The following is a 17,253-nucleotide window of genomic DNA, read 5'->3' as shown; positions in this document are numbered from 1 at the left end:
CTAAACTAATACAGCAAGGAAGAGCCGCTGTTCTGGAGAGCTAGAGCTAGCCCAAGATAAGCTAATTAGCATATGGCAACATTCCAATCTTCCAGGCCACTGAAATTCCAACTAGCCACTTAGTCTCTGCGGCCATAGATTGCATTCAGACAGAGAAACCCTGTCTCGAAAAACCAAAAAAAAAAAAAAAAAAAAGCTTTCATTCACAACACCTTTGGAACGTTTCCCCCCTTCCCTTATCTTTTTACCCTCAATTTTGGCTGGACTATGACTGCTAGCTTAGAATTTGGCTGCAAAAACCGCTGAGTGTAGGGAGTCCAAAATCTGCTTCTAGTCACGGGCTTGCTTTGCGCATCACCAGCAGGCCAACAGGTTTTTTGAACTCAGGAAAACAACCCAAGCTCCTGGAGCCACGCGGGCCCGCTTGCAATCTCGGGACTGCCAGCTGGGGGCGCCGGGCGGCTGGGCGGGGCAGGCGGAAATAAAGGGGAGCCAGGCGGGCCTCCGCACTTCCCTTTCCGGTTCCAGAAGGAGCCGCGTCGGTGCCGCCTTGGTCCTTCAGGCCTCTGCTCATCTCTCTTGATTCAGCACCGCTGCTGTGCCGCGCCTAGGGCTCGGATCCCGCCGGGTGAGTCTGCTGCGGCGCCCACGGGAGATGGGGCGCGGGGCAGGCGGGAGACGGCGTGAAGAAGCGGGGCCCCGGGGGCCTGGCGGCTCTCGAACCTTCGGCGGCCGAACGCTTCGGAGGATCCTCCGGAGACCAGGCGACCGAGGGTTCTAATGGTGCGCCTGTCGGTTCCGGGGGAACGCCCACGTCATGCCGGACTTGGGGAGTAGGGCTGGAGCTGGCGACCCTCCCCCACGCTCCCGCCGGCGCGACCCTCTGGGGGGCTCCTTCGCTCCGGTGGATCCCGGGTTCCCTTTGTTCGCTTAGCCCTAAAGGGCGTCTTGTCTGTCGCCCCTCACCCCTCGCCCCACCACCGGATCCCAGCCACTCCTTTCTACTCCAAACGCGGTGGAGGAGACCCGAATTTGCCTTTACAGGAAGGAAGGTCTGGCGCCTGAAAATTTTGTGTGACAAGGTTCTCGCAGTTCGTAATTACCCATTCGTTAAATGACTGCCCGGGACAGAATGTGCCAAGGGCTGAGTAACGTTCTCCCTGTGGAAGATTTAGGCGCAGATAGAACGCTTCTCTCTGCCTTTAAAACCGAAAGTAATGTTTTCACTAATCCTAGTGTTGCCTCAAACCAGACCCCATCCTCGATGTTACAGGCTACTACAGGAGTACAGACGTGTGCCCCCGCTGTGCCAAAGGCCTGTTTTGAAGCCAAACCCTCATTACCGGGGTCGCCATCGAAAGTCTTTGTGTAGTGGCATTTCTTAGGGGGGGAAGAGTCGTTTTCTTGGCCATGATGTGTAGGAGCCACTCCGACAAACTGGTTTGCTTCATGAACTTTCATGCAGTTGCAGAAGTTTGGAATGTTCCTTTTGATTACAGAAGGAATCACGACGTCCATCGTCATTCTCTCACTGAGGTTGAGGCTTGCTTGGGGCCAGTATGCTTAGGAATTAACAATCTTCAGATTCTGTAATTTATAGACTGTTATTTCAGAGGAGAGGTGACACCCCAAGACTCGGGGGGCTAATATTTGTACAGCCTGTACAGTAATGATATTTGTGCAGTCTGGGCCTGTAGTTGAGTGCTGTGAGGCCCTAAATTCAATCCTCAAAGCTTGAGGGAAGGGGAAAAGCGGGTATTGAGGTTATAGCTGGGGGTGGATGGGAAATGAAATGGGTAGTCTCAGGTCAGCTTCTGTCACCCAGTGAGTTTTGTGCGGTGCTTAGGAGATTGCATTTTCTAAGCTTTCTAGTTTGGAAATAGATGAAAAGGTGTGTGGTCATGTTGTAGCGGTTGTAAAAGCTAACGTTTATTCCGGTTTTGACTATGCCAGGCAGTGATTATTTACAGATTTATTTAATTAAGCCTCAGCAAATCTCTGGAAAATACCCACTTACCCTCGTTTATGAGACTCAACGAACTGGATTTGACCAGCGGCCCTGCAGGCCTCTACCCCGCTACCTTTGTGCCGTGTACCAGTTGTGAAAGAGAAGAGGGCGTGGAGAGTTAGAACAAGTTAAAAGCAGGCACTGTTTTAGGGAAGTCTTCTGTTTCTAGCGTTCACACGAGGCAGCTCCCAACTGCCTCTGGGAAATTCCCAGAAGCCTCCTTGGGAACCTGCATTAGTGAACAAACCCATAAAAATTTTTTTTTAATTTAAAAATAGCAAGAAGGAACATTGGCTTGTTGCTTGTCTGCTATTTCCCAAGCATTGCTTTAGTTGCTTGGTCAGATGGAGTCCTGTTTAGTTCCCACGTAGCATTAGGGGCTCGTTCTAAATACACGAAGACACTGAAGTTGACTCAAGTCAGCGGTAAAGTGTATGGATCCTTGTCTAGATGCCTCTCCTAAAATCAGTTGTTGCTTTCTTTCTGTGTTCCGACCAGTCTGAACTGCTGCTGCTTTCCCACAGACTGTTCATTCTCCCTCCCAGATGTATACAGACTGTTCTCACCCTGGAGCCTGTCTTTAACCTAATACTCCCTTACTTTTGTTCCAGACTACAGACACAGCATGTCTCAAGAATGGCTGTGTGATTAACTACCCTCAAGTCCAGCAGTGAGCCACACTTGGGTTCCAATAAATATGAGTAAATTATGGAAGAAACTACTCGGCATTTTTAAATGCTCAAGAACATTCCATGCTTCTTTAGTTACTTGTAAAACTGAATATAATCTGATAAATTAGCCAGTATTAAAAGCTAACATAGATTCTAGTTCAGAATCTGCACTCTGAACTATTGTGGGTCACACACGCATGGTTATGGTGGCACTGTTTTTAGTTTTGATTTTGCCTGAATGGGGAAAATCTGCTTTTTTGCCCCTTTTACCAATTTTAAGGTTTAATCACCCGCCTTACATTCATTCAAGGAATTACCCATCTCTTCCTCAAGATTAATACTCTCCTTATCTTCCTTAAGTATCTTGATGACACTCTGAATTAATTCCCCAGGTGACCCAGACTTGGACAGGGATTTTCCCCTAGTTTGTGTACCTTACTCATTATTCTTGGGTCTCTGCTCAGTACTCCTTCCCCTAAAGCTTCTTCTCGAGACCAGGGACTCCTGCCAGCAACCTAACAGTTAGGATTCTCATACTGTGCCCCCTCCTTTCTTTAAGTGATGCACAAGCTCTGCTTCAGGCAGAGCCTGCCCTGATTTCTGTCCTGTTATCTTACCTCCTGTGAGCATCCCACTCTCTAATCGTTTTGTTTTGTTTTATTATTTAATTTATTTATTTATTAAAGATTTCTGTCTCTTCCCCGCCACCGCCTCCCATTTCCCTCCCCCTCCCCCAATCAAGTCCCCCTCCCTCATTAGCCCAAAGAGCTGTCAGGGTTCCCTGCCCTGTGGGAAGTCCAAGGACCACCCACCTCCATCCAGGTCTAGTAAGGTGAGCATCCAAATTGCCTAGGCTCCCACAAAGCCAGTACGTGCAGTAGGATCAAAAACCCATTGCCATTGTTCTTGAGTTCTCAGTAGTCCTCATTGTCCGCTATGTTCAGCAAGTCCGGTTTTATCCCATGCTTTTTCAGACCCAGGCCAGCTGGCCTTGGTGAGTTCCCGATAGAACATCCCCATTGTCTCAGTGTGTGGGTGCACCCCTCGCGGTCCTGAGTTCCTTGCTCATGCTCCCTCTCCTTCTGCTCCTGATTTGGACCTTGAGATTTCAGTCCAGTGCTCCAATGTGGGTCTCTGTCTCTGTCTCCTTTCATCGCCTGATGAAGGTTAATATTCAGGAGGATGCTTATATGTTTTTCTTGGGGTTCTCCTTATTTAGCTTCTCTAGGATCACGAATTATAGGCTCAATGTCCTTTATTTATGGCTAGAAACCAAATATGAGTGAGTACATCCCATGTTCCTCTTTTTGGGTCTGGCTTACCTCACTCAGGATCCCACTCTCTAATCTTGTAGTGACTTCAGGCCCCTGTTTTGGGAGGTGCTTGTCACTGCTCTAGAGGCCGTGGGATTTGGGAGGATGGAGCCCATAGATGAGGTAAACTGCAGCCAAACATTAGGTAGGGCTGGGTAATCCCACGGGGGGGGGGGGGGGGGATGTAGGAACCTGAGGGGTCAAGAGCATGGCCCACAGAATAAACTAACCAGGGCTCATAGGGGCTCACAGAGACTGAAGTGACAATCAGGAGCCTGTATGGGTCTGACCTAGGCGTTCTGCATATATGGTTGTGTAGGAGCAGGGGGCTGTCTTGTATGAGGGTGCCTCGTCTTCCTGTGACTCTTGTGCTGTATTTGGTTGATATCCCTGGGAGGCCTGCTCTTTTCTGAAGGGAAACAGAGAAGTGGATCTTGGGAGAGCGGGGGAGGAGGAGAAGGAAGGGAAACTGGTTGAGCTGTAGTATATGAGAAAAGAATAAATGCATATTTGAGGTGGGCTAAAGTCTCCGTGCAATAGCTCACATTTTTTCAGGGTCTCAGACATTTTATACTCTGAGAATTAAGAGGATTCACCTGAGTAAAAAGTGTCCAGTCACAGGAAGAAGCTGCCTGTGACTTCTCGGACCATGTGTCAACACAGTATAAACAGAAACTTCTTTAGTATGCTTTTGTTGTTAGTAGTGCTGATAGGTTCTTGTTTTGTTTGTCCCCAAATCTCAAACTAAAAACAATAATCATACTTAATGCTCCTGAAAATGCTTCTGATGTTTAAAAACAAGGTCCATGTACGCCGTCACTATTGAACCTTCTGTCATTTGAATCCTGGTTGTCGCAAAAGAGAAAGGAGCCGTTAGTATTGGAAAATGCAATAAAATTGTTGCCTGGAAACTCTATGGATTCAACTGAAAGACTTTTCGGGAATAAAGTAATCACTAATGTCATAGCTTGAAAAGTGGTACTCTGCTCAGATATAGGTAACCAGTCAGAGAATCTGGTTCAAGGAGACTATTTATATCCCCAGGAAAAGGAGCTAGAAACCTGAAAAGAAAGGTACCCCACAGTGGGTGTGGCAGCACATGCAGGTCCTGGCTACTCAGAGTGCTTGAGCAGGCACCGATTCAGTTCCAGCCTAGAAACAATGCCACCCTGTCTAAAAAGGAAAGTAAATATCAGCATATGTCTATACCTTGCTCTTGGGTGAGATCTAATGTTTTTTTTAAAGATTTGTTTATTTATTATGCATTCCTTCCATGTATGTTTGTATGCCAGAAGAGGGAACCGGATCTCATTATAGATGGTTGTGAGCCACCATGTGGTTGCTGGGAATTGAACTCAGGACCTCTGGAAGAGCAATCAGTGCTCTTAACCTCTGAGCCATCTCTCCAGCCCCCGAGATCTAATGTTTTAAACACATCAGCTATCTCCCAGTTCATCGATAGACATTAAGGCATTTCTCACCAAAATACTTGGCGTTGTGTTCTTATTTATCAATCCCCCCCCCCCCAAAAAAAAAATTCCTGAAAAAAATTAACCATGAAATTCAGGAACATCTGAAGAAACTACAATGGAGCTAGCACAAGTGTCTGCTCACAATGTAGAGGTGCCCCGTGAGGTGTGAGCTAGCACAAGTGTCTGCTTACAATGTAGGTGCCCCGTGAGGTGTGAGCTAGCACAAGTGTCTGCTTACAATGTAGCTGCCCCGTGAGGTGTGAGCTAGCACAAGTGTCTGCTTACAATGTAGCTGCCCCGTGAGGTGTGAGAGCAGCTTGCGCATCAGCACTGCCCTGCACCTGTGAGCAGATCGCATCTAGTGCCTGGTCAGCTGGAGTTAGGCTACACACACGTGTGTTTGAACCCCTCTGCTTAAACAAGCTGACCTGTAAGCTGGGGTGATAATAAAATCTGCACTGTAGAGAGCATCCCTGTTCGCTGTAAGCCTTCAGTAAATACTAGTGTCAGTGACAGCCCAGTGTTTTTAAAGGGAACTTGCCCTATTAATTGAGAAGGACTAGGTTAGTTATGAATCCCTACTTAAAAGAATTGAGAAATAGTAAACTTATTAAACCATAAACATACTCAAAGTGGTTGTCTTTGTTGGTCATAAAATTGAGATATCACAAGTAGAGACAGCTCTACAGGTTTGGGCCTAGTTTCGGTGACATGGGTAAACACACCAAGGTTGGGAAAGACGGGGCCCACTGTGCTGCCTCCTGGAAAATGGTGAAGAAAATTGAAATCAGCCAGCACACAAAGTACATCTGCTCTATCTTTGGGAAGACCAGGATGAAGAGATGAGCCATTGGCATCTGACACTATGGTTCCTGCCTAAAAACAGTGGTTGGCAGGGCCTGGACCTGTATCACCACTTCAAAGGCCACAGTTAAGTCTGCCATCAGAAGGCTGAAGGAACAGGAAGACCAGGAGAAACACTGCTGCCATTTGAGACTTGCATAGCCTGCAACAGATGAGTTAATTTACATAACAGAAGACCATTAATAAATACCATTTAAGAGAGTTAAAGGGACCTTCCCAGAAAGTTTTTGTCTCCTATAACAGCTAGTGTGCTTGGCATCTAACAAAATGGTGTAGGTGATTAGGTAATAAATAAGGAGAAAAAGAACACCTGTTGTCTTCTAGTCACAAAGGGTCAGTGACCAACAGGTCAGAAAGTGACAGCAGGGATCAGGTAACCAGAAAGGAATGGAAGTGTGTCTTGTTTGTAGTGGCCAGAGATTAAGGTGAGCACTACCTTTGCACTTTATCCACTGTTGATTACACTTCAACTTGGAAATTGGTAGGGGTGGGGGCACCACATAAACGAGGCGTCATCGTGGCAGGAGGATCAGAAGTTCAAGGCCAGCCTGATTCACACAAAATCCAGTCTCAAGGAAAAATAAAAAATAACAAAGCGTTGGTTGGGGCACTTTCCCCTGGATTCCGTGTCTAACCCTGTGGCTGACCAGTAGAGTAGGTGACCCGTCCAGTGCTGGCAGATCATTCACAGGAGGTGAACAGCACTGGGCCTGGAATTTCTAAAGCTGGTTAGTCTGTCATGGTTTAAAGCAAGTTATAAAGGTTTAGTAATATCCAGAGGGTTTTGTTTTTGTTTGTGTTCTTTTTTAAGTTTAAAGGTTACAGCCTAAGTGTGCTATACCAGTTAGATTTAGGCGAACTTGTATGTTTGACCCTATTCCACTTCTGATGCTTTTTCTTGATTATACATAGACTTAAGAAAAAATAAGTATATATTTGTAGTGCCAGTGCTTAAAAGAACCTATGCTACCACAAAAGTCAGCATTATACAGACAGAGCAGGTTATGGTTAGGAATATGTATGTACGTATATATATACCGCAATAATTGATTATGAAAAGAGCAAGAAAGTAAAAAAAGAAAAAAAAAAGAAAGGGAGGCTTTGGAGGAAGAACGGGGAAGGGGGAATTGATCTAATTATAATCTTAAAAAAAATCTTAAAAAGCTGAGCAAGCCAGTAAACAGCATTTGTCTGTGACCTCTGCTTCAGTTCATAACCCTTGGTTCCTGCCTGATTTCCCGCAGTGATGGATTGTGATAATATAAGGTACACCCCACTCTGCTGCCCCCCTCAAGTCAGAATGTATAGTAAGTTAAGCTGAGCTGGAAAGAATGCACTTGCCCATGTGTGAGGCTGAAGGAGTTTCTACCAAGGGTCTCTTGGCCATGCAGGATCTCTTGAACCCAGAAGTTTGAGAGCTCACTGGTAACATGCAGTCCTAACAAGAAGGAAGTTGGTATGGTTATCTCAGTTTTACTAGAAAAATTTTCCTATGTAAAAGAAAACATAAGTGAGAAAGGTTCCATGTAAGTAAAATATATGTATACACAAATTCCTTTTAAAATATATAAAAACAACCGGGCAGTGATGGCACACGTCTTTAATCCCCGCACTCAGGAGTCAGAGGCAGGTGGATCTTTGTGAGTTTGAGGCCAGCCTCGTCTACAAGAGCTAGTTCCAGGACAGCCAGGGCTGTTACGCAGAGAAATCCTGTCTTTAAAAACTGTGTGTGTGTGTGTGTGTGTGTGTGTGTGTGTGTGTGTGTGTGTAAAAATAAAAATACTAATTTTGACATTTTCTTTTTTTAGGAAAAATGTCAGATGAATTTTCGGTAAGTTGAACCTTGCTAACTTTTTTATTTTATTTTATTTTTTGTTTTAAGGAAAGTCCTTCCAGAGAGGGTGGTGCATACTTGTAATCTCAGCCCTAGAGAGGTTGGGGCAGGAAGGTTCTGAGTTCCAAGCAAGCCTGAGCTATACAGTTGAGACCCTAGCTCCTTATAAATAGTGAAAAAGTTAAAAAATAAATTAAACAAACCTACAGGGTCCTAACTAAGACAGCTCAGTTGCTGGACTTGTTAGGCATATGTGTTGTTTTGGTTTTTATGTTTTCACATTTCATTTTATTTATGTTTATGTATAAGTGCATGTCATGGGTACCCCAGTGCTAGGGGCCAACACCCTTTTGCCTGCCAGCCCCAGGCATGCATGTTATGTGTATAAACTAATGAAGGCAAGTTTACTTTCATGTTGCTGTGATAAGAATATGACCAAAAGCACCTTGGATGGAGAAGCCTGCTCTCGTCTGACAGCTCATAGTGAGTGCATTGTGAAGGGAAGCCAGGGCAGGAACTGGAGGCAGGAACTGGAACATAAGCCATGGAGAAACACTGGCTCGCTTTTTTGAGTCACATTCAACTTCCTTTGTTATATTTCCCAGGGATGGTACCTCCCATGGTGAGCATTAATCAATACTTTTGCGTACAGGCCCATCTGATAGAAGCATTTCCTCAGTTGGAGTTCACTTTTCTCAGCTGACTACAACTGTGTCTGTTGAGAACCCACACAACATGCACACCACACATACATAAAATTAAGTTCAGGGTCCGCCTAGGCTACATGAAACCTTGTCTCAAAAATAATGTATTTTATTTTGACTGTATTTACAGTGTTATGTAAATTGCCTCATTTAATGCTGAACTTAACACTAAAACTGTTTTTGAAACTAAGAAAGTAAAGGTCAAGAGTTGAGTGTAGAGATCGATCCTGTCCTGTTCCCGCTGCTCGGAAATAAAACACAGTAGAGCTGCTGTAGTTAGAAGAGTTGAGCTTTAGAGAGTTTGCACTGTGAGGTTAATGTTCAAGATACCTCAAGCTTCTCCGGAGAGTAGTTTAGTCTTTGAAGGTGCCACTAATCCCCAGCTACTGTGTCCAGTTTGCGTGGGATTTTCATCATGTTTGACTTGCCCCTGGATAGGACAGATATGACATACCTGTTTTGTGTTACAGTTGGCAGATGCGCTGCCTGAACCATCGTCTGCCAAAACGTCTGCTGTGAGCAATGCAAAAGCCGGCCAATCTCCTCAAGTCTGGCCAGGCTCCAACCCTTGGAGTAACCCAAGTGCTCTACCTGCTGTGCCCTCTGGACTCCCGCCAAGCGGTGCAGCGCCCTCTCCTGTGCCTTTCGGACCAGCGCCAACAGGAATGTATCCGTCTATGCCTCCAACCGGACCACCAGCCGGACCCCCAGCACCCTTTCCTCCTTCTGGACCATCATGCCCCCCACCTAGTGGTCCTTATTCAGCCCCTGCTGTGTCAGGCCCTGGCCCAACAGGGCCATATGCTACGCCAAATATGCCCCTTCCAGAGCTACCTAGGCCATATGGTGCACCCACAGATCCAGCTGGTACTTTAGGTCCATGGGGATCTATGTCTTCTGGACCTTGGGCACCAGGAATTGGGGGGCAGCACCCTAATATGCCATATCGACCTCCAGGGCCATACCCCACTGCTCCACCTCCAATGTCAGGAGCACCGCCTGTTCCATGGGGCACTGTGCCACCAGGAGCCTGGGGACCACCAGCACCGTATCCTGGCCCTGCAGGATCGTATCCCACACCAGGACCCCATCCTACTCCAAATAATCCCTACCAAGTGCCTTCTGGACCTTCTGGTGCTCCACCAATGCCTGGTGGCCCCCACGTAAGTGTTCAGCTTGTTATTGACAATAGTCAGAGTCACATTGACACTGGAGCATTGGAGAACTTCTAAACTTAAATAGTCATGAATCTATAAATTGAGTAAATTTGAGGTTCAGGTGCAGCATTTTAAAGAACAGAAGTATTCCTGCCATTAAAAATAGAAAGGGAAGGTATCAAAGATCCCTAAAGACTGTTAGGATATGCAGAGTGCTCTCGGCACCCTCAGATGACAAAGATGCATATCATGGACTGTGTTGGGGGACCGGGGCCGAGGGGGGGGGGCTGATTTACAGTTCCACTTAACGGCAGCATGAGGAGAGGCCTATGTGGATTGGTGCAGGGAACATGGTCAATGAGCATATAACAGACATTGCCCATCTCGCACTGTTCTCCCTGGGTTTTTGTTGGTTTTGGCCTTTTGGTATTCACTCTGTAGACCAGGCTGGCCTTAAAGTCACAGATCCTCCTGCCTCTGCCTTCTAAGTGCTGGGATTAAAGGAGTGCACAACCTCTGTCTGCTCCCCACCCCCAGTAATTTTCAGCCTGGCACTATGCCACTATTCTTGTAAAGCAACCTGTTAACTCTAACCCACCAGATAGCTAAACTAAGCACATCTCTCTGTAGAGTAGTTAAATCCCTGTCTTACTAAAATGTCCTCCGAAATCTCATTAGTGCAATTTCTTGCTATGTATTTTCCCCCCATTTTTTTTTCTTGCGAAGTATGGCACAGCAAATAACATAATTTGGTGTTTGGATTTATTACACAGTAAGTTTATTTTAAGCCACAAAGAGTTAATAACTATACATGTTAATTATCTGTGTGGGGCACAGAGGTCCTTGTGCTCTTAGATAAGCACTAGGGGAACCAGGAATGTTACATGTTAAACACACAGGGCTGTCTCTTCTGAGGAGGAGATGTAGAACCTGTTTCCTGTTCAGAAGACTGGGAGCAGATGTGGTTAATAGCCTGGTGACCTTTGCACTGTGTGGCCAAGACCACACTGGATCCTGATCGTGAACTTGTCAATCTATAGGATCCATCTGTATGCCAGAGTGTTTCTATGTGCTCCTGTCTTAAGTCTCATTTTGTCATGGGCTTGAGTTATTTTTCACCAGGAAAGTTTTCACTAAATTGTGCTCTACTTAAATATGCCTTAAATAAACTACTGAGGGCTGGCCTCCTCAGTGTGAACTGCTGCTGAGTCCTACAGATTGTCACTTGTTACCACTGCATGCAGACAGACCTCATGCGGGGGACAAGTGGCGCATGTGGTGGTCACATCTGCTCGTGGTGGGCAGTCTGCATACAGCAGCCAGCCACATGTGTAAGTGAGCTGCGCGCAGCAAAAGCGTGTTTTTCCATAGAGGCATATCCAGAGTGCTTTTGTTTTGCGATGTCGTAGATAAATCTAATTGTCATTTGATGCATGAGTGTTCTATAAACCAACAAATTGCAAATATATTCATATTAAGCAGTGAAAAGCATTGCCTGTAATACTCTGCCACCAAGAACAGGCATCCATACCATGGCCAGTACTGTTGGTTATGTTATGTTGATCAGAAAAATCCAGAAAATACCTTGAAAAGAGACTCATACAATTAGTAGTTCTGTTATTTTGTAGAACTTCAATGGGAACACAAATGTTACGGTGTCCTATGCAAATAGAAAGTGATTTAAATTCCTAGGAAAACTTAAATGCCATTCATCAGATGAATGAATGAGTCTGTTTCTGTCCTGTGGTCCAGGCGCAAACTCAGAGTCATTAGCAAAGATAACAGTAGCTGGATCTGTCCAGTCTAATGTTGGGGGAAAGGAGAATGATAAACATAAAACCAATACATGTGCTCAGAGGCACTCATCATAGATGATGCCCAGGTCAAAGCAGCTAGCATCACCAGGAAGAAATTCCCAGACAACATGGAGCTCTGTGTGTTTTGTAGAATAACCTCTCCCATGGTACAAGGGGCCTTAACGTGGCCCAGGTGGGTGCACTTGACTTCTGATGTATTGGTGTCTAGCTGGAGGCCCTCTGCCCTCATTTTTGATGCCCCAAGGCTGGATTCACAAGGTTTCACTTGGATCCATCTGCAATGACAGACTCTTACCCATTCGTGATGTTTTTCAGCCAGCCAGGCTTCCAAGTCTCAAATTGTATAAGCCACACAGGCCCATCTAAAGGCAGTTTAGAGTGTTCTGTAGGTAAACTTTTAAAAATTTAGAATGTAGAATGTTCTGGGATAAATTTTAAAAAATTAGATGCAAATAAGCCAGGCGATGGTGGCGCACACCTTTAATCCCAGCACTCGGGAGGCAGAGGCAGGTGGATCTCTGTGAATTCGAGGCCAGCCTGGTCTACAGAGCTGTTTCCAGGACAGGCTCCAAAGCTACAGAGAAACCCTGTCTCGAAAAACAAAACAAAAACAAACAATTAGAAGTAAATAAGGAAAGCGCAAGAATATGATGCTCCTCTTGTTTTCTTTTTTAATAATTGTCTTAATGTTCTATGTTTGCTTTCATTTATGCCCTGGCCTTGAGATTTAAAAAGAATGCCTGTAATATGATTAATATTCATTCCTTATGGTTAATTTGGTTTATTACTGTAGACTGATTCATTGTCAATTTTGTAAGCACTGCATCCTACAGAAGCCTTCTCTGAAGCTTAGGTACAGCCCGGAGAAATGTAGAATATCTGTCAATGCAAGCATGCAGGTGCCACACCAGAGGCACGAGAGCAAAGTGAGGGACATCCATTGCCATAATTCACTTTTCACCTCTGAGATTCACTCCAAGTGTATGACCATGGCAGTGTAAGGGGGCACACATTTGTCACACGGGCCTGCGTGGGTGTCCCGCTGCACATGAAGTCTGCTAGCATTCGCACACAGTGAGTGCTGATGGACCTGTTCTGGAGAGGCAGTACAAACTGCCCTTAAACAAGGCAATACTCAGAATCAAGGCGCTCCTGGCTTATGTCCTAAACACAATAAAGGAAAACATGGGGCCAAGGAATGCTGACCTAAATTTGATAAGGACGGAAATACGCTGTCTAGGAACAATGACAATACCAGTCAACAACAGGGAAACAGATTAAGGGCCCCCTTCAGGCAAAATTAGAGGATTAAAATAGCAAGCCAGTAACACTTGTGCCAGCTTCACGTGGTAATCAATCTGTCTTTTCAGTAGAAGCTGCTACTCATAAAAGCTGCTATGCTTTTCTTTGCCCTAAAGAGATTGCGATTCTCCTTCCGTGTCCCTTATGGGCTGTTGGGGACCTATGTGGCAGTAGTTCTTCACGAAAGGAAGCATAGTTTATACAGAGTTATTGATAAAGATTGGAGTGGGGAAATCGCAGCCATGATCATAGTGCCCAGTGACTGGCAATTTAAAGCAGAAGAAAATTGCATAATTTCTGCGTCACAGGAAAATGTGCTTTGCAAGGAAGGATCTGGTAGTGCCAGGAAAACTAAAGTTAAAGAGCTTTCTGGCAGAAAAAGGATTCTGTGTATCCATTCTCCAAGTATTCTCTGACTGGTGAAGAGTCTGTAACTTTTCTTTAAAAAGGCCATTGAGGTGTCCAGGCAGACTTACTGAATTGCCATGTTGTTTCGAGAGGTGTTGTGTTTTCAGTGACCCCTATGGTCCAGTAGATTCAGGCATCCCCATCACTCGGCCCAGTGCCTTTCCTCTCTGCTCTCCTGTTCCTTGCATTAGCCGTTGCTCCTGTGAGGAGGCCTGAGAGTCTGGGTCTCGTTAGCTTGCAGAGCAGTGGGAACAGCATAACATAGGCTGGGGACTACTATTATGCCTTCTGTACTTAAACATTTTAATTTTGTGCCACTTTGTTTAATCTTGCTAGAGGTCATAATTTTCAGTCCTGTGGGGTTGACTTTACCTCCACAGGCCATTTGGAGGGCCGTTTTCCTATGATTATAGTAGAGGCATCAGTCAGCTCTAGAAACAGTTGATCATGTAAAAGAGAATTCACATGAATAAAGTGTCCAGACACAGGTGCAAACCTCGCACGACGGGGCACACTGAACACAGCAAAAACATGTTTTTCCTTAGAAGCATATAAACAGCAATAGCCAATTGTGATGAATGATCAGAAGTAAACTTACTTCTGTTGGGTGCCTTTGGGAGAGACACAAAAACGGTCCAAGAACAAGTCTATGTTAGGAAGAAATTGAGGTCACAAAACTCTTGGTTACTTGGACTGTTCCAGCAGTTCTGTTCAGCTGGTTATTGTTTTCACAGAGACACGCCCACAATTCTAGAAGTTGATTTTTTTCTCCTTTTCTGTTGCAGTACCATTAAGTTGGCAGTGGCTGAAGAGGTGGCGCGTTGCTCTTTGAAGTACATGGACATGCACATGAAGGCGTATATACAAATGGCTGCTTCCCTGTTGGTAAAGGGCGCTCATGAATGAACTTTTTGTACCTCAGACAGTTCCTGCTTCATGTGTTTGGATATCTAGAATGTTATGTGGGTACAATCAGATAAAAATGTAAAAGCAAATCATTTAAGTGTGGTTAATGTGGTTATGTATAGTGAATAACTTTTGATAATGTTTGTTTAAAATATAACTATACCCTCAGAATCTAAAATGAAGTGGATTATTGTTAGAATATGTAACTTAATTGGCAAAGTAATTCAAATATTTTTTATAATCATCCCCACCTCACACCTATATAACTGAAAACAATCGTTTAATTGAAACATGACTCAACATTTTGAGGTCCTCTAGCTACACAAACCAGGGCCTCTTGTTAATATTTTAGCTACATAAATGTATTGTGTATGTGTTTACTAAGTTTAAGCCAACATTATACTCAGTTGTGTCAAAATAAGATAATGTTCCTATCACAAAAGCATGCTCGAAGGACAGGTTTCTTGCTCTGACAGCTCTAGGAAAATGTTGGTGCCAAATGTACTTAGGCAAGTTAGGGTTTAATAGAGTCAGACTGCCGTGTTCTGAACCCAGCCTCAGGACAAGACAGCAGGGAGATGAGGAAGCGAGCTGCTGGACCATCACTGCAGGACCTCATAATCCAGCCGCTGTCCAAGCCAGCAGGTGAAGCTGGGAGCTTTCCTCTCACTAGTGACTGCCGGGGCTTACACAGAGATGGAAGATCCTCATGACAATGTGGAACCCATGAATCTTTTTTCCTTAGGAAGCATTTACAAAAGGTGGTTCATTTTTAACATGTTATTTCCTTATCAGTTCTGGTTACTGGTGGGACTAAATAAAGGTCATTTATGCCATTTTTTTTTTTAAGGTGGAAAGTGCTCTAAATTCTAAATGACATTCTTGCAGTGACTGAACCACAACCGGTTTGAGTCATTGCAGGATTCCACACATGTAATACATGTTTCTTGGCCTCAATGTACCAGATAACTGAAAGGGAAAACTCTTGAGTTGGCAAAGCCATGGTTAGACCTCTGGATAGACCAGGTGTAGGACGCTGAGCTTGGCAGGTGGCTCGGGCAGACACATAACCATCTAGCTCTGTGTGCATGACTGCACACCTGTTCCTTTCTAAAGGACATTTCTTGTACCGGTACATGCTGTGAGTCTGCAAGGCAGTCTGCTCTGCAGCTCTCCCAGTAGCTACAAGGCCTGTGAGCAGTCAGTCCCACATGTATGACAGACCCTCATCCACCTCAACTTACAGGGTTCCTGTACAGAGGTGATGGAACATTCGGGAGGCAGAGGCAAGCGGATCTCTGTGAGTTTGAGGCCAGCCAGGTCTACAAAGGAAGTTTCAGGACAGTCACAGTTACACAGGGAAATCTTATCTTGGGGAGAAAGAAGAGAGATGCTGTATTTGCCTCCTAGTGGGTTCAAAACCTTATAATGGGGAGGTCGCGGCCCCAGCCTGAGCTCCTGATTGTCAGATGTAGTTGCGGGCTTTAGCTTCTCAGTGTGGACCTTCCCTTCGTCTGCTCTGCTGCTCCAGGTTTGTCCAGCTTTGGGTCAGATTTTAGAGTCTTTGGCTTCACACAGCAAAGCTGGTGAAGCACATTGACCGTGTGCTGGGTGTGCAGGGGTGCCGTGGCAGTGACTGGTGACCTCAAATGTCCCTAGTTTTGCCAGGTGGGTTCAAACATTGATTCACCAAAGATATCTTCTGCATTAAAGCCTCATAACCGTTAGGTGCATTCGGTGCCAACAGTTTTCTAGAGCTCTGGCTGAGCGGGAAATCTGTCCTTAGAGTGTAATGCAATTTTGAAAGGAACGTTTTGTTATTTTGGCAGAACTGGGTATAATAATTGGATTAAGCTTAATCACAAAACAATTTCTGATTCTTCTCCCAGGGCTTCTTGGGTCTGGAGCCCGCCCTGCCAGTCTGGGCACCTGGGCCCTGGAATATACCGTCACTGCCCTGCCTACCTATGAAATTTTAAGCCAATACTTATCAGCTGCCAAGTTCATCAACTAGTATGTTGTGTTGATGATAATGTTTTGGGGAGTGTCGTTTAAGAGAATCTAATGGTCCATCCCACATGGTGTGCAATGGCCGGCACTTCCATTTTAACCCCTGCTTTATGGACTTTCCGACTGATAATGGGAACTTAGTGAATTTATTGTTGTCTAATGGAAGAGCAGACTTCAAAGGGATAGCAGAATTTTCTGTTATTTTTATTTTTTTCTGAACATTTCTGCTGTTGCCCTCAGGATAGAGTATTTCTGGGTTCTAGATAGAAACAGGAAAAGCAAAATTAAATAAAAAAACAAAAGGTAGCCAAATGAGGAAAAGAATCTGGAAAAGGTTTTATGTTTTTGTTTTAACCCAAGAAAAGAATAATACTGTTTTCAGGACAGTCCATGCTGGGCCAGGACTGGTCAACTAAAAAAAAAACAATTTGTCAATAAGTGGTTGGTTCAAATGACAATTTGTTGACGTGGGTTGACAATGTCTAAATAAATACAGCAAAAACAGCGAGGTGTGTGCAAGAGTAGTGTTTCTGACGCTGAGGTCTTAGGTGTACCATGTGCACCTCTTTATCCAAGGACTCCCGCCTCTGTTCATCGTACTGCCAGTAGAGGGTGAGAGGGCAGGCAGCAGAATGTTCTAGAAAACATGATGCACCTCACACTGTCTTTTAGAGATGAGAAAGCCTAACAGAAGGAGCTGCTGAGAGCAGTGGTGCCCTAGGGAAGACCAATCTTAGAGGAGCAAATGTCACCCTTTATCTTCAGAATTCTGCCCAAACAAGATGGG

General features: G+C 45.0%; 1 protein-coding gene across 1 annotated transcript; it reads left to right on the top strand.

Moving 5' to 3' along the window:
• The first annotated feature begins 492 nt into the window (after window positions 1-492).
• Mapk1ip1l (mitogen-activated protein kinase 1 interacting protein 1 like) lies at window positions 493-16,972 on the top strand. Its single transcript, XM_075949933.1, has 4 exons — window positions 493-628; window positions 8,137-8,159; window positions 9,337-10,029; window positions 14,336-16,972. Exons 2-4 carry the CDS (start codon window positions 8,142-8,144, stop codon window positions 14,342-14,344), a joined length of 720 nt encoding a protein of 239 aa, XP_075806048.1. The 5' UTR covers window positions 493-628; window positions 8,137-8,141; the 3' UTR covers window positions 14,345-16,972.
• Window positions 16,973-17,253: the final 281 nt, after the last annotated feature.

The sequence above is a fragment of the Microtus pennsylvanicus genome, chromosome 15 (assembly GCF_037038515.1).
Source record: "Microtus pennsylvanicus isolate mMicPen1 chromosome 15, mMicPen1.hap1, whole genome shotgun sequence".
Taxonomy (NCBI): Eukaryota; Metazoa; Chordata; class Mammalia; order Rodentia; family Cricetidae; genus Microtus; species Microtus pennsylvanicus.
Note: the sequence above shows the minus strand (reverse complement) of the source record. Positions and strands in the feature narration are given on the sequence as shown.